General features: G+C 43.5%; 1 protein-coding gene across 1 annotated transcript in view; it reads left to right on the plus strand.

Annotated features, from left to right (window-relative positions):
• LOC121441859 (GRB2-associated and regulator of MAPK protein) overlaps positions 1–24,135 on the plus strand; it is a 180,432-nt gene that overhangs the window by 133,916 nt on the left and 22,381 nt on the right. The window contains exons 3-4 of the mRNA XM_041643181.1: positions 275–405; positions 19,288–20,460. Coding sequence (XP_041499115.1) covers positions 275–405; positions 19,288–20,460 — 1,304 coding nt within the window. The remainder of the gene's footprint in view (positions 1–274; positions 406–19,287; positions 20,461–24,135) is intronic.

Here is a 24,135-nt window from a genome sequence, read left to right on the forward strand (position 1 = left end):
CTATCCACTATAATTTTAGAGCCCTGATAATGAACCCTGAATCTGATCAGAAAAAGATGAAATGCAATTTGTTCTCATTTTCACACTGATTTTTGAAAATTGTATAGATTCTAGTTTAACCAAACCTTCAGGGGTGATCGTCCTTTTTTAACATGGTAGTGAATAGCAATCTACAACAGAGAAGAGCTGCCGTGAAGGAAGAGGATGTTGTCGCCACGGTGACAGCTATCCAGCATAAACATCTTACTTCTCTTCTGCTTGTCGTGTGTTTTAGGACAATTCAAGCTGCTGGAACAAGACCGGGACATAAAGGAGCCGGTGCAATATTTCAACAGCGTGGAGGAGGTGGCCAAAGCATTTCCTGAACGTGTGTACGTCATGGAGGAAATCACATTCAACGTGAAGGTAGCTCTGAAGAAACAGATGTTTACCCCTCACTGAGCCGCTGTCACATTCAAGTGTGTGATATACGAGGTGTGCACATCTGTGCCTCCTAGAAACATTCCATCCTCTCAGTGGGTGAATGTTAGCATCTGAAACGCTGCAGGTGGTAGAGACGACCCCATGCCTATCCACACACTGTATTTATCACCACAGTCTTTTATTCGATCTTAAAATTGTTGATTTCAGAAGTAACATTGCTGTATCTATTTTTCTCATGCCTGAGACAAATATCAACAAAAAGCAATTTAAAGAAAGATAATTTTTTTTGGCTCACAGCTTTGAGGGGACAGTCCCATCAGTGAGGGGACACCGTGGCAGCAGGAAGGAATTCAAGGCCCTGGCCTCACTACGTCACAGTCAGGATGCAGAGCAAAGAGTTCCCATGCTCAGCTTGCTTTCTTCTTTTCCTGCAGTCTGGGATTCCAGCCCACGGATTAGCCAGTTAATCCGACCTAGAAACTCCCTCACAGACAAGCATGGAGTCTTGTCTCCTGTCGTGTTCATAGTCAATACTGAGCATCACAATTCCTAAGCAAATAAAAGATGCTTTTATCTTGAACTTCATCCTCCCATCTCCAACAGCTGTTTCACCAGGGCCTCTGCTAAGTTGGGTTTTCCACTCTTAGAAGCAAAAGGCCTATGATGAACCAAATATCATCATTTCGTTTTTTAAAAAGAAATCAAGGAGGGACGAGAGAGCTCACAGGCACACGCCCAGTGCCAGCACTGAGGTCAGCACACATCCCCTCCATTCTCTGTGGACTGTCTCGGTGTACAGAGAATCTGAGACAGCCCAGTGCTGCCTGTTGTTCTCAAAGGGACGGTGCGCTTCCATATATGGGCAAGCTCCTCTGACCAGACTGGCCAGGGGAGCAGGGCCCTCACATGGGTTCCAACTGTACTGTTCACACGCCTGCTTCATTTTGTCATCGACACCCACAGTCACCCTCAAACACCTTCAGGTGTCTATGTTGAAAGGATTTCCTGTTTACCCTCTTTTACATAGGAAGTCAACTTAGTCGGATTCTATGAGCAGGTCAAATGTTAGGAGTCAGCGTACCTGTTTCTTAGAACAACAGGCTACATGAGGTATTGGCCCAAGACGGCATTCGTGCCTCTGGGTTAGTCGCCCCGCCTACACTCCTCAGGGAACACAGGACCAGGTGGTTCCCAAACATGTGCCCATGACGATGGCAAAGGCACGCCATTCTTCCCCGCTTCTGAAGGACAGTCACTATGGTCTGCTTTCTATAGTTTTATTGTTCGACTTAGGGAGATTTTATGTTATGTAAAATCTTCTACTGAATGTTTTACTTATATGCAAAGGTCTGGTTTTTCCTCCAGTGCCCCGATGTTATCAGTAGAGCAAACCTTCATTTCCACGTGCATGAGAGCATATTCTTTGTTTTTAAACTTACTAAGTTCCATTAATTCATAAAATATTGAATCTAGGTTTTTAAAGTCAAAACCTTCCCCTTAAAACTTTTATTTAAAATTAGCTATATGAAAAAAATAAAAGTCAAGCTAATACTTTTAAATTCTTTTCTAAAATTAATTTATCTCCTAGCTGGTGACAAGTCAGGCATAAAATCTTTTATGGATTTGAAGATTAACATTCTATTTTTGGTTACATATTGCTCATGTAAAATTTTCTGAGACATGGTCTCATTGTGTAGCCCTAATTAGTCTAGAACTCACTATGTAGTTTAAGCTAGCCTTGAACTCACAGAGATCCTCCTGCCTGGGATTTAATGCATACACCACCATACCCTGCCTCATGTACAATACAGGCTGGGCAGATGGCTAAGTCAGTAATATGCTTGCTGTGTAGGCAGAATCTGAGTTTGATCCCCAGCATCCATATAAAAGCTTAACCTGGCCTTGCATGCCCGTAATTCCAGTGCTGGAGAGGCAGGCAGTAGGATTTCTGTATTCACTGGCCAGCCTACCTAGTCACTGGGTAACGTCCATGTTCAGTGAGAGAGAAACAAGGTAGAGAGTGATAGAGAAAGATAGTCAATGTGGACCTCTTACACACATACACACACATATAAGTAAACATAAACACACACAACACAACAAAAAGATAGGTATGTGTAATAGAGATGCCACTTACAAGTTTGAGGGCACAGATTAGTTTAGGAAATGTGAGCTCAGAACACCCAGAGCCAAGTGGGTTTTGATTGAGTTCCAAGCTGTGCATACATCGGTATTTGATAACTTACAGAGTTGTTTAGTACTTACAGAGTTTTAAGAGCCATCAGTCAAGTTTGCATTCTTCTGTTCAAAGAACCATTGGTAGAAAAATTTGGGGAAATTTGTGTAATGAAGTACAGAACTCCGTGTGCTTAGTAAATGTGTACCCGGGCAGGTGAATGAACTGGGACACTTGCAGGAATGTTGGGTGCTGCTGGCACTGAAGTCCAGCGCTGGGAAGCGTGGCCTCTAACAACAGTTTACGAGATATTGGTGTTGGGTACAGATGTGGGCGGGACAGAATGCCATGTTTGGTCATTGCATCCCCTGGAGAAAGAACAAAATGAAAAATAGCACTATATAGGCTCAGGTGGAAACTGTTTCCCAAGAGGCAGAATTTGGGGGCAGGGTTGTTTTTCAATGAATTAAACCTACATAGAAAAAATGTCACCCTTTATTTTCCAATTCAGAAGTGGCATAGGTAGTAGGACGATGGCTCAGTGGCTAAAGCACTTGCCAGAGTTCAGATCACTAGAACCTCCATAAATGCTAGGAGGGCTTAGTAGCCCACCTGTGGTTCTAGCCTCAGAAGGCAGAGGCAGTTGATCCCTGGCAAGCTGATTGTCAAGACTGGTCATATCAGTGAGCTCTGTGTTTGACTGAGAGTTCCTGGCTCAGTGAACAGGTAGAAGGATGGTCATGGATGATTCTTAACATCAAACTCAGGCCTCCACATGCACATATGCGTTCATGTGTGTGCTTGCATTCACATACATGAAATAGAAAAGGAATGGGATGAACTAGGCCAATAAGATACACTATTGAAATTTTTTGTAGTTATGAATTCATGAGCTGTCTTTATAATTGTCCAAAGACATACATATTTACATACATAAATAAATATGCATTTTATAAAGCCCAAAGTGGAAATTAATTGTAATAACTTGAAGTAATAACAAATATATTGACATAATAGCAACTCAGGGTTGGAAATATATCTCAGTAATAGAGTCTTGCCTAGCATGTGTTAGACCCTAAATTTACTCCTCAACACTACAAAAATAATAAATCATAAGGACAGCAACCTTAGTTCTGTCTTCTGTCTAAGACTATAGTAAAATTTTAATTAAGTACAGTGGATAGTATCATATCTATCGACACTTACTTAAAATGAAGTGTCCGTTTCATTATATGCGCAATACTGGGTTTCAGATGCAGCCCTGGCCGGTCTCGAGCTCACAGCACTCCTCCTCCCCGGCTGCCTGGGACTGGCACCACAGGTGTGCTGCCATACTCACCAAGCCGTTCTCCTAGCCTAACATTAACAAGGAAAACTTGTCTATAAAAGGTATCTTGGTACATTTCAAATCATTGACCTGATTGCCCCATCATTCGTGAACCACACAAAATGAGTTCCTATGCAGTATTTAACTGGTTAACTGGCAAATGTATTTTGAACTCCTACTGTCTGTCCAGGACTGTTCTCAGTGAGTATGCAGGTGCCTGTCTTCAGGGACACAGCCTAGTAGGAGAGGAAGACAATAAATAAATGTTTATCCTAACTCCAAGAGGAAATGTGGTATATAACTGCTCCACAGATTTCAAACTTGGAGAAAGGTTGAAGTTGGGGTGTACGTGTATAGCCCCTCACCTTTAGAGGATATTTGAAACTCTGAGTCGAGTTTCACTGAGTTGCAATAACTGCTCTCATTGGCGGGCGATTTTGTTCCTGGGCACATTGGCAGTGACTCTAGGTAACTTTGTCATGATCATGGGATGGAGGAGGTTCCTGGTCCCCAGTCAGTGTGTGGGGCCGGGGTGCTCCTGAGTGCAAAGCAATGAAGAGCTGTCCATTCCAAAACAGCTAAGAAAACACAACCCAGAGAGCAGAGGGCAGAGGGCTCAGGCCTGGGGCCTGAAGCACCGCGGCATCCAGAGAGTAAGGTGAGGAAAAAGAACTGAGCTCCAAATGAGGTCAGTGCCAGAAGGGGACTTGCAGTATCCTCAAAGCCCAGTTTCCAGGACAAATGACAACCGAACCATACAAAACCTGACATGGTTGTCCATGCCTTTCATCCCAGCTCAGGAGAGGTGGAGGCAGAATAATCAGAAGTTCGAGATTATGCTCAGTTGCATAGTAGTTCAAGGTCAGCCTAGGCTACTTGAGACCCTGTCCTGAAAACAAAGAACCAAAGTATTCCATGTTTTTAGAACAGCGTTCCCCCACCTTCCTTCATCACATTTTCCCTTATCCTTCAGTTTTTGGTTTCCATGATGAAAATTTTTATTATTATTTGTAGTATATATGTGTGTGCACGTACCCAAGGAGACCAGAAATGGGAGTCTAACCCTCGGGAGCCAGAGTTACAAGAGGTCGTAAGCTGGTAGTGGTGGGTTCTGAGAACCAAGGCCAGGTCCTCTGGAAAGCACCAAGGGCTCTGAATGGCCAAGCCATCCATCTCTCTAGCCTCTCCTCTGTCTTTCAAAACAGCCACACCGGCTGCTAGACAGATGGCTCAGCACTAAGAGTGCTTACTGCTTCGAGGAGGACCCAAGTTCAGTTCTAATCAACCACAGCCAGCAGCTCAGAGCTCCTGAACTCTAGCTCCAACATCAAGCATCCTCTCCTGGCCTCTGTGGGCTTCCGCCTTCACACACACACACACACACACACACACACACACACTGGCCTCTATGGGCTTCTGCCTTCACACACACACACACACACACACACACACACACTGGCCTCTGTGGGCTTCCGCCTTCACACACACACACACACACACACACACACACACACTGGCCTCTGTGGACTTCTGCCTTCACACACACACACACACACACACACACACACACACACACCTCTAAAAATAAATAAATAAATCGGTTGGAGAGATGACTCAAAGGTTAAGAGCACTGCCTGATCTTCTAGAGGTCCTGAGTTCAATTCCCAGCAACCATATTGTAGCTCACAACCATCTGTAATGAGATCTGGTGCCCTCTTCTGGTGTTCAGGCATACATGCAGGCAGAACACTATATACATAATGAATAAATAAATCTTAGAGAAAAAAAAGTTTCTATTTTAGCCAGGTGATGGTGGTGCACGCCTTTAATCCCAGCGGATCCCTGTGAGTTCAAGGTCAGCCTGATCTACAGAGTGAGTTCCAGGACAGGCTCCAAAGCCACAAAGAGAAACCCTGTCTCAAAAAAATAAATAAAGAGAGAGAAAAGAAAAGAAAATCAGTCAATCTTTTTTTCACCAGCTACATAACTGTTCAGTCCATGTGTCTCTCTTTAAAGCCACCGTGACCTGAAGACCTATGAAGCTGTGGAGTTGCTCTGGTACTGGGTTTAGAGCCGAGTTCAGCCTCGCCCACAGATAGTGTAACCACATTCACATTGCAGAACCCCGGGAACTCCCAGCATCTTCACCTGCGCAATGGAGTGATACTGCCCTCCTCGGAACTGTGTTGTAAGAATTACACGAAGCCATGCAGTCCCGTCCTGTTTAAGTATCTAGTGTGGGGTTAGTGAGCCATGGGCTGTGGACACACCCATGTTTCCATATGTGTTTCGGTATCGTATAGAGTGAAGCCCTATTTATGTGTTGGCTGTGGCTTCTTTCACCCAGCAGCCACACGACAGAGACCCTGTGGCTCCCAAAGCCCATATGGAGAAGCTTCAGTTCCTGTTGCAGAACTTTCAGTCATACTGAATTGTCTCTCATTTTAGAAGAATTGCCCTGCACATCACTTCACTTCCACTTTATTTAATACTTCAGAGCCATTGTCTTCATTAAGCATGCCATATCGAGAAGCTAGTTTTTGTCGCTGATTCAAAATTACCCCTTTATTCCAATATCTTTAGGAGACATTACACTAATAGCTAGTGAATTATTTGAAATGTCTTCAGCCTTTCAAACTCAGCCCAGTGCTGATGGGAAATTTTCCCACACATACATTCTTGCCATCAAAATAATGACTAACCAATTAGGTTTTAATTTGCGTTCTGTCCTCGTTGCTGCATCTGGAGGAGGGTGGGGACACGAAAGGCAGCTTGGACTTGGCATTGGTTCTGAGCTGTCCTGTCTTCACTGCTGCCCCCAAAAGCTTTCAAATTACTTCCTTCCAGACTGAGAGGCCCCCGCTGCAAACTGGACGCTATCTTACGGCTTTTAGTTCCGGCCTGGGAGGTCTGGCTTTCAGCTGTCTCCACAGACATTTCCCCAGAGGCAAAATGACAAGTTTGCATTACCTCAAATAAGGAAAGTGAGCCACGCAGCCATGTGACGCTTTGGTCAGATGTGGACAGGAACTCCCTGTCCTTGCCCAGACCTCATAGAAGGAACTTCTGATGATGGCATTTAGGATGTGCTCTATCAAAGGTGTCTTAGTTAGGGTTTCTTTTTCTGTCGTGAGACGCCGTGATCAAAATCAGCCTGAGCTATGCCAGCTGCCAAGCAGAGAAGTAGTCAGTACCTAAAGCCCATGAGCTGTAACAACGGTCAACATGGCAGGAGATCCACAATGCTGTAATAGTGGCACATATACTCTTGGGGATGACTACAAGTTATCTAAATGAACTTAAGATCCTCTCAATGGAATGGAGGGAACTTATTGCTTGGTTCTGTAAAACTAGCCAACAGTCCATGGCAAAAGAGATCCTAGACCTTAAAGGAGAAATCTACACTACTATTTTCCAAAGTCAGTGTAGTTTTTAACTATTCTTTATATTTATATATATATATATATTCTTTATACTTACATTCACAGATAAGTATAGCTCTTGTCCCTCAGAAAATGAGCTTTTTTTTTTTTTTTTTTGAGTAGAATGAGGCTACTACAGAGATCCATAATGTCAAAAAACAAAGTAAGAGATCAAGGAATGTCCAGCACCAACTGGTACACCTACAACAGAATCCTTATACCTAAGGCTCATTTCTTGATACTGATTAATGTACTCAAGAATCAAATTTTAGAATACTGTAAACAATTTAATAAGGTGAGGAGTTTGAGTTTTTGTAGGCATAGTTTTAGATCTGGAGGGGTCTTTATACATCCCCTAAGTCTTCTTCCCTTGACCAAATATAACAACTAAGAAGCAAATGCCTTAGTTGACTTCAGTGACTCAGTCAGCGACGTCTAGAATGGATTCCAGGTCTCGCAGTCCAACCCAGCCACCTCTGTGCTCTGCCTCATTCTGTCTGTGTGTCTGTCTGTCTGGCATCTGGCAGGACTCAATAGTGGTCTGAACATACTCTCCATTGTCCCAGTAGCATGTGCAGTTGATCCATTTTCTTTTTGGCTGATAACTTAGTATCTCACGGTCCCATCTAAGTCATGTGGCACCCCTGTGTCTGTTAGAACACCTGCCTCAATACTCCCTTTTCCAGTTTTACTTCCCGTCTCTGATTAGCTGGGCTGGGAATTGGGAACCACATTGGATAGTGTTTGGATCAGCACAGAAGACCACACTGGCTTCTCTACCAAAAACCTCACAGAGTGACACACCTTTCTGGTGGTCACCGAGAGCCTCCTCAGCACACAGCCTTGTTCTTGGCTCCATGCCAAGGTTAGAAAGGATTGATGGCTACACATTCAATGTAGGTTTTGCAGGTGGAGAGGGAAGATTCTAAAATAACAGTAAATTTTAAACGTAGCCAAGTTTTGTTTGCTTGTTTTAAAAATCACAGGGTTTCCTTAGCATGAGTCAGATGACATCTATTGTCAAGACTCATGGAGGATGATAAACTGGATACAACTATGGGCTTGCTTATTTTAGTGTTTGATGCTTTTTCTGTTTGCTGAGCCTTTGTGAACATCTCCGAGGAAATACCAAGTTGGCAAGCTGTCTGCCATGCCGTCACCACTAAGCCAGTGCCATTGTGCTTCCTGTTCCTCGCCTAGTTGTTGTTAGATACACACACACATGCACATACACACATACACAAACTCACTCTCTCTTTCTCTCTCTCTCTCTCTCTCTCTCTCTCTCTCTCACACACACACACACACACACACACACACACACAGGAGCGACACTTACCTTATCTCTTAAAGCACTAATTGTTGCCATTTTCCCAGACACAGCTGGATTTGTAGTTTTAGATATCAAACATTGTGCACTTAATCTACACATATTTATGAGATCGGTTATTGTTATTGAGAATTGGAATTTTTAGTTTTACCACAATGTTAACTTTATTGAAACAAAGAAAGGACTTTTCATAAACATAACTTCAAAGGACCCATCTCCATTGTCTCTCTTAGATCTTCATCAGAAACTGCAAGTTAAAGTGACCTTCTTCAAGGGATGCTGCCTCAGTTCTTCTGTTTTATTGTTCGGTTATTAGAGATACAGTGCCTATTGCAGAGAGAGAATATGTATGTGTGTCTGTGCCGTGTGCATACTTTACATCAGTGGTTTAGAGTAATGGGGGTGGGGATATTAGTTCTGAGTGGCATTATGAGCAGTAAAAGCCTGATCATTTCCTGGATTAGACCTATTAGAGTTGTTTAGATAACACACTTTGAATTACTTCCTCTCAGGAAACACTGAAGCTGGAAATGTTAACCAGGCTCACATACCAAAGCACTTAGACAGAGCACGTTGTTTCTTTTGCAGTAAAAAAGAAAGAGAAAAAGAAAGAAAGAAAACCTAAAAAGATGTCAGGCTCATTGACCAGAGGAAGAGCGTTGCTCTCTGAGATTCCTCCTCTGTCCCAGACAGTGACCACAGATCTACTAAGGTCATAACGCATGCAGGACTAATTGCCAGTATTCATGATGGCTTCAGAGTTGGAGCACAGACTGCAGCCCGTAGTCCCATGCATTATGCAGTTTCTGTGTAAAAGGGGGCCGCCTTACTGAATACACAGACACAGAGGAGGCGGAGGTGTTGAGTGTGCCCAGACAGTGACATTTGCTAAGGAAAGCTCTGCTCTGTCTGGTCTGTATACGTCCTTTCTGCCCCATGTCTTGGACGCTCACTGACATCGGCTTTCAATGTATTTCATGGCGGGCACTTCTCACCCTGTAATTTCTTCATTCTAGGAAGTGTGTGTTTATAAAGGTACAGTAGGAAAAAGTAGAAGCAACAAATTAATTGCCTAGGAAGGAACATATGCTTTACAGCCTGGGTGGGGGTGGGGTGGGGTAGGGTGGGGTGGGGTGCGGTGGGGTGGGGTTGGTTCCTTGAAGAGTGCTGGCCTAGTAAACACAAAGAAAGTACTGGGTTCAGTCCTCAGCACTGTGGTGGGGGAGGGGAGACAGAGAAAGGTTTTTTGTTTTTGTTTTGTTTTTTTTTATTTCTTCACATTTAAGGTACATTACTGATTCCCTGAATACTAGCTGAAGATGGTTTGTAGAGAAAACAGATGTAGAAAGAGACTCAAAATCATGAGCACCGCATCTTCAGAACCCCTGAGTTTTTCACAAGACTAAGAAGGAAGCGTGGCGATCAAGCTGAGAACTTCACACACCAGTCTGTTCTAAATCAGGAAGTTTTGACTCATTTCCTCTGGGATGTGTCTGTAAGCACACATCGGGCTCCATTCTGACATTAAGCTTTATTCCAAGGTAATACATTCGATAACAACTTGAGCTCTCTTCAGTGCAGACAACGCTTAGAGGTAGTGGTTTGGGGGTTTGAAAACGTAGTGGGTGAAAACTCGCCCGTGTGAAAATACAGGGCTACGAAAGGTGATTGTGATACCGAAGAAGTCGAGTGTTCTTGAAAAAAGGAGTGGTTATGCTGTCTCCGTGGACTGAGTGCCTCCCATGCCAAGAACTATGGTAGCTGTTCATATATGTGCCTTTAACCAGCAGAATAAATACAGGTGAAGAAAGAGGCACTGAAAGGGTGAACACTTTGTCTAGAGTCCCTTCCTGTTTCAGGCAGGATTCAGACTCAGCCTGTGTTTTCATAGTGTGTTAACCAGTAGAATTGTACCAATCAAATCCCAAAGGCCATGGTCTCTTCCATGATTGGTGAGATTTTTTTGTGGAAAAGAACATTGAACAGTATTTTAGAGTTCGTGGGTCATGTAACTAACTGCCTGCAAATACTCAACGCTGCCTTTGTTAGGACAGAGCAGCCATGGACTGGATGTGAACGGGTTTGTGTGACAGTGTCTTCATACAGTCAGATTGTAGGGCAGATTTCCACCATGAACAGTAGTCTGCTGACCTTGGGTCTGCATGCATGCTTGTAGATGCTAGCTGAAATTAAAGCCTTAGATATATACTAAAAGTTCAAATCAATAGTGGAGGATTCTGGAGACCAAAGTCAAGGAAACAAGGTAACTGAATCCCGAAGCTACAGATCCTGAAGAAAAGGAAAACTGAGGCTAGAAAAAATGTCTCAGGGAGTTAGGTATGTGCTGTGCATCCAGGAGGAACTGAACTTGATCCCTAGCACTCGTGCTAAAAGCCAGGTGTGACGGCACATGCTGTACTCCAAGCTCTGGGAAGATAGACACACAAAGCCCTCGGGCTTGCTGGCTGCCAGCCAAGTCTACTTGGTGAGCCTTGGCTATCAATGAGGGTCCCTTTCTACAATACAGGAGGGGTGCTCTGAAGAAACAGCATCTGAGGTTGACCTCTGGTCCCCACACATGCAAGTGCACCCATGGGCATACACACATGCACCTGTACATAAGCACAGTTGTAGCAAAATCACATCAGTTGTTAGCAGGCACTTAGTGTTGGGCTCATAGGAACTGTCATATGCAGCTTCTTTTTTTTTTTTTTTTTTTTTGAGACAAGGTTTCTCTGTGGCTTTGGAGCCTGTCCTGGAACTAGCTCTGTTGACCAGGCTGGTCTCGAACTCACAAAGATCCACCTGCCTCTGCCTCCCGAGTGCTGGGATTAAAGGCATGCACCACCACCGCCCGGCTAATATGCAGCTTCTTAAACAGTCAGAAATTATTTCAAATAAATATTCTTACCTTTACTCTGCTGTAGAAGCTGAGAATCCATCTAGGGCAGGTGGGTAAATACTGACTGAAAGAAAACAGATACTAGTCTTTAAAACTTAATAATACTCCTGTGAGTCACTCCAAATGGACTTTAAACCCCTGCGTGAAGCACCATTAAAATAAGATTGTGTTGGCATCAGGTACTTAGAATGACTCCTCTAGAAAAATACGCTTCACTATGGAAACGCCAGAGTTGTTTGTTTTTTATAGTACTAATGTTGATTGACAAATTGCTTTTTCTAGCGATTAAAATTGCATAGAGATGACTTGTAATGATAAGAAGTTATTTGCAGAGCTGTCTCTGCCTAGTTTTTCTCAATGCACACTGGCACTTGCTACTCGGGAAGCAATTTAACATCGTCGATCAGTTCAGGCAGACACTCTTTATTGGCAAAGAAAAAGTTTAATCTCATGAATGCGAAGCCCTGATACCCAGACCTAATAGAGGCAGACTAATAAAACTGTAGGCCATTCTCCCCTGTAGCTAAAATCTACACACCATAGAGCAAACACTATCGCAGAGAATCGCGCGGTCTTGTCACAGGCGCACCGTGATCGTGCGTAAATTATTTCAAGCATGTAGTCATTTTAGAATCTGAGACTCTACTGCTAGGATTATAAAGTACCGCACTGAAATAAAAGAAAGAATCATGACTGTATTACTGGATAGTGAAATAGCAATCAGTTTAAAAATTAATTTCCTTGTAGAAACTTCTAGAAAACCGAAGTTGGAAAATTAATTAAAGGTGTGGTGAAGGGTCTCTTGGGCCAGTGTGTTTCCCGTAGTTGTGTACGGAAATGCTGAGTGCACTCATGTGAAGCTCAGAGGCATAGAACACTCACTGCCCCCACCACCATGTCATTGGAAAGAACAGGAGAAAATTGAAAAGTGGAAGATAATTTGTTTCATCAGGTATATGGGGGTGATCTCAAATTCCAAGGGAATTTTGGGCTAGAGAGAGATGACTCAGATGTTGAGAGCACTTGCTGCTCTTCCACAGAACGCGGTTTACCAGGATCCCAGCACATCAGGGACACCCAGAACTCCTGCAACACCCTCTTCTGGCCTCTGCACACACACATATGCATTTGTGCATAATTTACAAATAGACACATAATAAAAACAACAATCTTTTCAAAAAATAATTCTGTAAGTTTCTACATAGTGAGACGCAGAAAATAGCACCAAAATATATGCCAGCCAACTGTTAGCAATTAATTGATTTGTTTTTTATTTCTCTTTATTCCCCTCTAAAACAGTCTTTCAGGCTTTCTTGTCTTCCGGGTGAATGACTGAGGTACAGCTCGGTGGACAAGCACTTGCCTGGTTGATGCCCAGTTACATCCCTGCACAGCAGAGAGTACGGAAAGGAGGCTGAATGTTTCTGTCTGGGTGTGTCTGATAGTTCATGCCTAGATTCCAGTGATAGCTTGGAGTATTAAATCATGAGCATCTTGGGGTACACAATTGATATACATCTCTTGGGTGTGATTGATCCTGATCTTTCAGGCAAAGTTGGTCCAGTTTCTTCAGTGTATTGCTCCTTTTTCCTCCCGACGGTTATAATCAATCTAGAGCAGGGACTCTCAACCTTCCCAATGCTGCCGCCCTTTAATGCAATTTCTCATGTTGTGGTGACCCCAACCATAAAATTATCTCCATTGCTACTTCATAACTGTAATTTGCTGCCATTATAAATTGTAATGTAAATATTTTTGGAGATAGAAGTTTGTCAAAGGGGTTAAAACCCAAAGGTTGAGAACCACTGTTCTGGAGGAAGATGTTTAACTATACATATGACATGGGGTTTTTTGTAAGTATTTTTGTTTACTCTTTGACAATTTCATACCTGTATATAATGTGTTAACACATTTCTGATCTCCCTCCCACACACTCTTGGACCCCTTCAGCTTCCTAACAAGTGTCCTTTTACTTTTATATTTGTCTTTTCGCTGATGAGCGTGGATGTGGGGTTTCTACTGGCTTGCGGGCAGCTTACCAGTGGCTACAACACTGGAGAAAATTTCTCTTCCTCCCAGCATCTGTTAACCAGCAGTAACTCCTTGGACAAATTGCTCTTTATTCAAGCTTTTCTGAGTTTATAACCTGTAAATGACTGAGAGGTGGTGATGGCAAAATCAAGATTTCTCCATTCCCACCATTCCTCCACATTTGTTGGCTTTCCCCCGCCTTATTATTTTCATTTGTTTATGGTTTTTGTTGTCAGTATAAATTCTGTCCTATTTTATTGGGTAGATTGATTGTGTTATTTAATTCATTATGTTATATTTATTGTTATTCTTAATTTATCCCAGAATTTGTCAGTATGAGGTAAGTCAAGCCATCTCCTGTTCCCTGGACATATCCTCATCATCTTATAAGTACTCTGTTTCCTGGCACAACAGGATGTCCCACGCTTATCCTTCACCCCCAGCTCACCCTAGAGTCGTTATTCCTCAACAAATCCTGGTTTTTATTGGGTTTTGGATATAAGAAAAGAGAATGACAGAGAGAGAAAGAGACAGAGAGAGAGAGAGAGAAAGAGACTGGATATGTGTGCCAGTGTGTGTGTATGTATGTATGTGTGTATGTATGAGTGTCTGTGTGTTCTTTTGTCAGAGTCTTTATAGGTATATGTCTTCTGATAACTCCAATTCTCAACCAGCCTGCAAGGAGTTCTTTTTCACTCTTTCCTGCTTTGCATGATGTTATTTCTACCTCTTCTTCCATAGCAAAACTTTGCAGGTTTAGTCTTTAAGTTTTTATTACGTTATTACAAATAGCATTAAGTTATCTGTATGTGTGGATAGACACCGTGCATGTGTGGAGCTCAGAAGGAAGCATGCAGGGGTCACTTCTCTCCTTCCACCGCATGGGTCCCTGGACTCAAACTCAGGTCATCAGGCTTGATAGCGGGTACCTTAACCCACTGAGGCATCTCGCTGATCCAAACATCCACACACACATTTATTTGTTCTACAGTGCACATGAAGTCAACTCACTTGGATTCTACTCCACTTCTCTGCTGTGAAGAACAGAATTTTCTAAAGGAAACACCGTATTTATTAGCTGGTTTGAATGTGTAGCATCTAAAGGTCGAAACTTGGCAAGGCTGTCTCAGCTGTTGCTTTCACCAGCTTCCCTCTACCCTAATCCTCCCAATCCCCTCTTGAAAAGTAACTCACTTTATTGTTTTTTTCTTTGTGTTTCTTCTTTTCTAAAAAAAAGGGCTGATGAGACGCAAAGGACAATGGCACGGGGTTTTGATCCTGCTTAATGTGCTGGCTTGGTGGGACCCTAGCCAGTTTGGATGTTCACCTTCCTAGATATGGACGGAGGGGGGAGGACCTAGGACTTACCACAGGGCAGAAAACCCTGACTGCTCTTTGGACTGGAGAGGGAGGGAGAAAGGAGTGGGGGGAGGGGGAGAAGGGTGGGAGGAGGGGGAGAAGGGTGGGAGGAGGGGGAGGGAAATGGGAGGCTGGGAGGAGGTGGAAACTTGTTTTTTTTTTCTCCTTTTCTCAATAAAAAAAATAAAAAGGGGGGGTAAATAAATTAATAAGCAGAAAATATAAGCACCATTTTCTAGGCAAAGGAGAACGTTCTCCACAATCCTTTGCATTTCGCCTTTGCTGAATGCATCCTCTCTGTTCTGTCATTGAACTTTATTGGACTCGCTGCAATCAGCAGAGGGTCCTTTGCTCTGTTTGGGGGACTTCACAAGCAGGCCATGTGCATCTCCCGTGCTGTGAGCCACTTTCTAGTTTTGAACGACAGCAGACCGGCACTCGGCAGCTAATCCTAGGAGCCCTGGCAGCCACTCCTGCTGCACAACTTATAGCCCCTACCTAGAGCCTTTCCAGCTGCTGACGCCAGCTGTTTTGTTCAGCAGTTCTGCCTTTGTAGTGCTCACCTTCCTTAGCTTCTTGCCGTCTTGGCACTGTCTCAGCCTTGTTTCAGGTCTTTGGAGTCTCCCTTTCCTATCTGCTGTCTGGGACTACAGGAGTTGTCTGTTTGTTCTATCACAAGCTTCGTCTTGGTCTACCCTCAATAAAGGACCACAGTAGGCAATGAAGCCTCCAAAAGAAATTGTTGAGATCTTGACTGCAACCCACGGCCTGTCGGGGGTGGAGAAGCAGTGTGGAAGAGGGAGGCCTCCCTAACTGACTGACCCTGGGAGATTGAGCAGGGCTGTTTACATATCCAGTCACACATGTGTGTAGCCTTCTGTTTGCTAACCACAGAGTTTCTGCACGGTCATACCAGTCTGCACGGACGTCATCTGCGAGAAGTCATGGGTGTGGGCATCTGGAACGGCTGTCACAGTAGAAATAATATCTTCTAGGGTCACTAGTGTGTGGACTAACGACTAAAACAGCCCCCTGACTTTCCCTTAGAAAAGAAACTGTTTCTGCAGTTGCCAGAGCAGCTCAGTCTGGATTAGATTCTCCAGTTGGCCATGGCCATATTGAACATATATGTAATATACTTTGATGATATCTCTCCATTCTTTCTTGTCCCCCTAGCACTGCACTGTTTCTTTGTGACAAGTCCCCTTCCTACTCTGATGATCTATTGCATTTAGTTAAGGGTGTCTGCTTGAGTACAGGTGATATGATTTACTTGCGCAAAGGCAACTTGCTCATGACTTCACCACTGAGCACCCTGACCCCTTTCCCCCTGCAATCTTTTAACTGCAGAGGGATAAGGCTATAGGTACCCCTCCCTTATTCCTAAGGGAAGGGTGATGAGCCCTGTCCTGAACAGGTCTCGTGCAGGTAAACACTGTTGTTGTAAGTTCATGGATGTTAGAACCAGGTCATGGCCTCCTCACCTTCCAGTTCTTACTGGTTTTCCACCTCTCTTCTGCAGTGTACCAGAGTGCTGAAGAATTGATATAGACGCCCATTTAAGGCTGAGCTTTCAACAGTTACTTATTCTCAACACTTGACAAGTTATAAGTCTCTATACTAGCTGGTGTCCATTGCAAACAGAAACTTCCCTGACCAAGGCTGATGGCAACACTAATCTGTGGGTATAAATATAAATATTGGCAGAGTTTGATACCCTGTTCCTTTAGCAAAACAACAGCGCGCGCGCGCACACACACACACACACACACACATCACCCCAGGACCACAACTCTTGAAGTGAGGCCAGCTCACTTCTAACTTACAACTAACAAGGGTGTTAGTTGATTGACAGCTTCTGTGGGGATTTTGAGTCAGAATAACAAAGAGATTTGTTATCGAATGTAATGAAATGATTGCAAAGACACAGGAAGTTAAACAGTGTAACTATGGTAGGACCGATAACTATGATATATGTCCTCAAAATAGATATGTATTCACAAACCTTTAAGTACTTGTTTTGTGAATTTTAACACATATTAAAGATGGCACTTCAGCTATGATAGAATATTGTTTAGGAAATATACTAGACACTCTATTAACTTTAAAAATAATCCACATGCTGGCCAACAACGTTGGTAATTACACCAGCAACTCCCAACTTGAGTGCAATTGAAATTTTGAGCTTGAGTAGTCTTTTCTGAGGAGCAGGGCAACAGGCTGCCCTATGTATTGTTCATGCTTAGGAGCACCCTGGTCAGTGCCCAGAGATATGACAACAAAAATGTCTCCAGAAATTCCCACCCATCTCCTGGGAGGGTTGTAAAATCACCCTGGTTTAAAACCATTGGTCCCTGTCTTTTCAGCTAGAATCGGAGCACCACAGAATAAATCACAAAAGATAATTCTGGAAATACTGTCTATATGTTTTTATAAAAAAGAAAAAATTCATTTAAAGAAGCCACAAAGTTTAAAACTGAGGAACAGTCGAAACTACATAGTATGAAATCCATTGATTTTACATTAAAAAAAAAAAAAACTCTAAGAAGAGACCTAAAGAGTCAGGCATGGTGGCAAATGCCTTTAATCATAGCATTAGGGAGGCAGAAGCAGGCGAATCTCTGTGAGTTTGAGGTCAACCTGGTTTACAAAGTGAGTTTCAGGACAGCCAGGGCTGTTGCACAGAAACCCTGTCTCAAAAAAAGAGAGAGACCCAAAGAGATGAGTTAATACCCCAAGCATCAACTTACTAATAGTCAAAGCTCTTAACACAAAACCTGAATAAGTAAACTAAGGATGCAGGCTTTTCTTTCAGATTGGTGATGTGGAAGTACAGCATGAATGAAAAGCAAAGGTCCCGTTTCACCTCAGATTCACATGGCTGTGGCCCCCACAGTTCGGATTCTGTTGCTGCTTCCTATGGAAATCATTGAACTATAAAAGTTTACGTTGCAGTACTATTTATAATTGCTAAATGTGGGGGGAAACTACCACTTTTCTAACAAAAAGGAACTGGCCAAAACAAAGTAAAGCCCATCTTTGTGTAATAAATAAATGTATTAAATGACAGTTATTGTTAGTGAAGTATGCACTCGGAAAAATGGGGAGATTTCAATTGGAAACTCCAGAGGGTGGCTTTACAGATCCCTGAGATAACTAATACATACCATTTCTTATTTCTATTTATGTAAGATTTTTGACAGATGATATGAAGTAAGAAAATAATATAGCTTTGTGTTATTTTTATGTCTTATATTTCTTCCAATAACTATGAATGCCTTGCATACTAATCTTTTTTAATGGAGAAATAAAGCATTTTAAGGATCTGGGGTGTAGCTTGGTGGTAGACCAGTTGTCTAGCTTGCTCAAAGCCCAGGTTCAATATCTAGTAAAGCACACAAAGTTTTGTAATCCTTTGTCTCAGTTCCAAATTTTAAAAACCTATTTATTAGGAGATTTTTAACAGGTAAACTTCAACAAAATCTTAAATACCAAAAAGAATTTTTTTCTACCTTGTTTATGGACATGTTATAGTGGTAAAAAAATAATGTTAATATTCCAAAATAATTATCCATCAAATAGACCTCTCTCTGTCTATAGGGGTAAAGCTGTTTTAATGATCCAGTGTAAAACTGGAGTGCTGGCACATGCCTTTAGTTGGGGCACTGAGGCAGAAGGTGGCCCCAACTGCCTGGTCGATTTGAGGTCAGCCCCAGCTGTGTAAGGCCACATCTCAAAAAGACCAAGGTAAAAAACAATGATAAACTAAATTAAAGCCTAAATTAATGTTGTCTTACATCAAGCCTGTTTTTTTTTCAACTGAGGGGCAGTTGGTAGTTAATGGCTGTTGGAGGAGGGGGAGTTATCTTTCTTCAGGCGTATGGCCACTGATAAACCATCCATGATCCAGTAACTAGCCCCACACCCATTCACATGAGGGAAGCCCAGTTAACTCAGTGGGTTATTCAAAAACTTTAAAAGACAAGAAAGTAGGAGAGAACATCCTGGGAAGAAGAACAATTTAAGAGGGACAGGGGCTGAGAGAAGAAAACAGAGGAGACTCTGCTCAAAATGCATGATAGACGTGTGTGAAATTGCCGGGGAATAAATAAAACACTAGTTCAGAATGAGAAAGTTTTCGGCAGCATTTACTTCAGTTCCTCTCCAAAATAAATATATGTGACAAATAAGAAAAATGTGGCTGTTGTCGGCCGTATCAATAAAACCGAACCATCCTCATTTAGAATTAAAGTGAAGCATAGTGTTCGCCTGCGTGTGTGTCCTCACTAACGTGGAATTCGGTTTATCACGTCATAGGTTGCGTCCGGCGAATGCAACGAAGACACCGAAGTTTACAACATCACCCTGTGTACTGGGGACGAGCTCACCCTAATGGGGCAGGCAGAAATCCTTTATGCAAAGACCTTCAAGGAAAAGTCGCGACTCAACACAATTTTCAAAAAGATTGGGAAACTCAACTCCATCAGCAAGCTGGGGAAAGGCAAAATGCCCTGCCTCATCTGCATGAACCACCGGACCAATGAAAGTATCAGCCTTCCATTCCAATGCAAGGGCAGGTTTAGCACCCGAAGTCCCCTGGAGCTTCAGATGCAGGAAGGGGAACACACTATCCGAAACATCGTGGAGAAGACTAGGCTCCCCGTGAATGTGACGGTGCCCAGTCCTCCACCCAGAAACCCCTATGACCTTCACTTCATCAGAGAGGGACACCGCTACAAGTTTGTGAACATCCAGACCAAGACGGTGGTGGTGTGCTGTGTGCTCCGGAACAACAAGATCCTCCCCATGCACTTTCCTTTGCACTTGACTGTCCCCAAGTTCAGCCTCCCAGAGCACCTGGTGAAGGGAGAGGTGTGGCCGGAAACCCTAGTCCATCACTGGCTGGGTATCTGCCAAGAGCAGTTTGACATCGATGAGTATTCACGGGCTGTGCGCGATGTGAAAACAGACTGGAATGAAGACTGCAAGAGCCCCAAAAAGGGCCGTTGCTCTGGCCACAACCATTTACCCAACTCCCTCAGCTATGCCCGTGATGAGCTCACCCAATCCTTCCACCGACTCTCAGTCTGCGTATATGGCAACAATCTTCATGGCAACAGTGAGGTGAACCTCCATGGCTGCAGGGACCTTGGGGGAGAATGGGCCCCTTTTCCCCATGACGTCCTTCCCTATCAAGACTCTGGTGACAGCGGGAGTGACTACCTTTTCCCAGAAGCTAGTGAGGAGTCGGTGGGCGTCCCAGGGAAGGCGGAGGTTCCCTATGAAGAGCTGTGGCTGGAGGAAGGCAAGCCTAGCCACCAACCTCTCACTCGCTCCCTCAGTGAGAAGAGCAGGTGTGACCCCTTGAGAGGCTCCACGCGGTCCAAATGTGCAACTTCTTCTCTCCCTTCCCCTGCGACCCTGGGAGCCACAATGAAGTCTTCAGAAATCGCCCTACCTCCACCTCCAGTGCCTCCCAAATCTGAAGCCGTAAGTCACTTCCGGGTGTGAATGGTCTGTCTGTCTTCTGTCTGCCCAGTCATCACCTCACGTATTTTCTTTAAGAAAGTTCCCGATTCAAGATGGTCAGGATGAATAAATGTACTTGATCTGGAGTGAAATACGGATGATAGCCCAGCTACTTCAGTGGGCAGGTGATAGGCCTCTTCTGTGCTGGGCGGGAAACTCTGAGAGCTCCTAATAGCAGATCTTTAAGCCTGACTTGCTATTGCCTAGAAAACAAATTACAGGGATGAGACGGGGGACACTAGGTGGCCAGGAAAGGGACAGTCATAACAGGTATAAGTGACAGTGTCTAAACTGTAGCAGCTGTCTGGGATAGGTGACCTGAAGACATGAGGTTTGGAATATGGTTTGTAGGCAGACCAGCAATATTCACAGACAAGTGTGTTTGGAGAGAGGAGGGAAGAGGAAGCCAGAGAAACGGCATCGTTCACTTGCAGAGACAGTGCTATGTCTGAAGGGACAGCACATCCTCTGTGCTTGAGATGGGAAGAAAAAGGAGACCTCAGTATCTTCAATAACGCTCTCATGTCCCTGAGTTATACTGAGATCATAGTGGGGGTACACACACGCCGCAGAACCAGGTGCCCTGTAGTTTTATTTATATTAGAGGATAATTCGGAGCTTGGTGAGGTGCCTGTGGAGTTTCAGTGTGAAAAGCTTGGTTAATGGCTGGAGTGGTTACTTCAATGCCGGAGCCTGCTTTTACCATGCATGTGGCCTGGTGTGGGAGGTTTGTCTGTCTACATGTTGCTTTTATTGGTTAATAAATAAAGAAACTGCTTTGGCCTATAGCAGGCAGAACTTAGCTAGGAGGGGAAAACTAAACTGAATGCTGGGAGAAAGAAGACAGAGTCAGAAGAAGCCATGTAACCCTGCCAGAGACAGACACCAGAATTTTACCTGGTAAGCCACATCATCGTGGCAATACACAGATTATTAGAAATGGGTTAAATTAATATGTAAGAGCTAGCCAATAAGAAGTTAGAGCTAATAGGCCAAGCAGTGATTCAAATAATATAGTTTCTTCAACAGTGGCCCATGGTTTAATCCGCAGCAGCCCCCAAATCCAAAATGAGGACACAGGAGGAAGGACCTGTCTCTTGTCTTTTGACCACCTTCCTTGGTTGAGAATCCCATTCTGTCTGGAGGAGAAAGCCACAGAGGCGCCAATGATCACTCTCTCCATTTATTTGACATCTGCTACAATGGTTCTTTTTTCTATCTAGTGTTCAGCATCTTTTTTACAGGAGGGAAGACTCAAGGGTTAAGAGTGCTTGCTGTTCTTGCGCAGGACCTGAATTCAGTTCCCAGCACCAATGTCAGGCAGCTCACAACTGCCTGTAACTCTAGCTCCAGAGGATCCAACACCTTTTTTGGCCTATGTGGGTGTGTGCAGACATAGGCACACACACGGACATGCTCGTGCTCACGCACACACACACACACACACACACACAAATAAAATAATGTTTTTTGTTTTAAATATTTTTTAAAAACAAAGAAATGGAAAAACAGCCCTCCCACACGCTTCCCCCATTAACTGGTCTTCCGACGCCTCCCTGAGACCCTAGAGTTGTAGCAAATCCACTGTGAAGTTACTCAGAGAACTGCTAGAAATACTGATATCAGTTGTAGAAGAGGTAGCAAGTGCAAAGAGATACTGAAGTCCAAGTTAAAGGATGAGGAACAGTCAAGAGACAGAAAGCTTGTGAGGCAGTTCAGAGCACAGAGAGGAACTCCCAGTGGGAGGTGAATGAGTGAAGCCTTAGGAGAGATAATGGCGTTTTCAATGGGATCAAAAATATGCAGGAACTAGAAAAGCAGAGCAGCCAGGTGGTGGTAGCTGTGGCAGCAGCCTACCCCTTTAATCCCTGCACTCAGAAGGCAGAAGAGGGTGGATCTCTGTGAGTTTGAGGCCAGCCTGGTCTACAGACCAAGTTTTAGGATAGCCAAAGTTACATATAGAAACCCTATCTCAAAAAAAATAAACCCAAAAGATAAAAAAAGAAGAAGAAGAGAAGAGAAATTGGGGGAGGCACATTCCAGAGAAAGAGGATGTGGATCCAGAGATGGCCTAAGTGCGTAGGTTCTATGGAGCGTGTATGCGCAGATTCTATGGAGCGTGCATGAAGGGGCAGTCAGAAAGCTGAAGCCAAAGTGTGGACAGCCTGGGGTTGGCAGGAGTTCATCCCAGACATCTGACCGGCTGCCCACAAAGGGTCCTTGCTGTTACAGAGGTTTCCTAAGACAAGATTCTCTTTCGGCTTCCCAGATACCGCAAGACTGGACTGTGCTGTGCTTCTACAGAACCTTTCAAAGACTCCAGGCACAATGCAGAGAAATACCTGCATTCAATAGGAGATCCTAGAATTTTTGCTGAATTCTGGGTGACTTGAGGTCCTCAAACCTTTAAACCTTATATTCATGTCAGAGGTTCCCTAAGGATTTTCAAAAAATAAATACAAGTACAGGACACCCTTCCTAGCAAGTGCTAGACACCTTTAATGATGTCAGACCTCAGCAATATGTCTGACGTGACTTCATGATCAACATTGATCTGTATCAGGAACACAACTACCTGAGTTTTTCCTATTGAACTTTGGTCCTGCCTTACTTGCGGTGGCCCAAATGTTTGTTAATTGACTCAGGTGTGCTCATCAAAACGATCACACCCAGGGTCACTTATGCAACCAAATCTAGAGACTGGAAACTAATATCACTTGGTTTTTTGTTATTGTTGTGTTTTGTGGCTAGTGACAGATGAACAGGAATATCAATGTTAAGAAGTCCCATCATGACCATGACTGATTCCTTGCCTACTAAAGATTGAGAGCTTTTTGGGGGGTGAGGGGGATTAATGTTGTTTTGTGCTGTTGCATGTTTCAGTGTATTGCCCCAAATCCTGTGCTTCTTGTGATCAGCTTTGGTTATCTCAGAATTTCTTCATCCCTGATGGATGAATACTTTTCCTAGGTGTTCGTGGAGAGAAGTGCCTGAGGTTATCTGGCACATCCCTGAGGTTGGGTGGGTTCCTAGGGGCTTTTGGCAAGAATATAGGTCAGTTTGCAAGATTGCATTGACTCTGATGGGCACCGAGACTGCCTTTCCTCAAAGGTCACTGCCGCGTGGCTGATCTGAGGTCACTGAAATTTGTAAACAGGGTTGCCAACAAGATATTTTTCATTTGATGTACACAGTTTTTAAAGTGCAGTTTTTGTTCCATCAATCTGTGTTAAGTCACTTGCATAAGAGTTAGCAGCATTTTTATAATGATTTAAACCTCTTGATGGTACTTACAATAACTTTAAAAAGAAATGACTGAGCTGTCATCCTGTCTTTACCTTGGGTCTAAAAGAAAAACATCAGACTTAAATTTGAAACTAAAAGCAAATGCCAGAGAGAAAGACCCAGGCCTCTAGTCCATGCTATAATTTCTCATGACACAAGAAACTCTTCTCAGCATGCCCAGTGTTTATAAAACACGATAAACACAAAGGGTGTGTTATAAACACCTGAAAATCATTTACTTTGTAAGGAAAGGCTAGATATTTTAACTGAAGCCATTTTTTTTTTTATTGGTTCTGTGACCGTGAAATGAATTTTCCATTTTTAGTATGTGTGGGGAAACCAGAGACTGTC

Source organism: Microtus oregoni, unplaced genomic scaffold, assembly GCF_018167655.1.
Source record: "Microtus oregoni isolate MIOR12 unplaced genomic scaffold, Mior012 000082F_ref0000272, whole genome shotgun sequence".
Lineage (NCBI taxonomy): Eukaryota > Metazoa > Chordata > Mammalia > Rodentia > Cricetidae > Microtus > Microtus oregoni.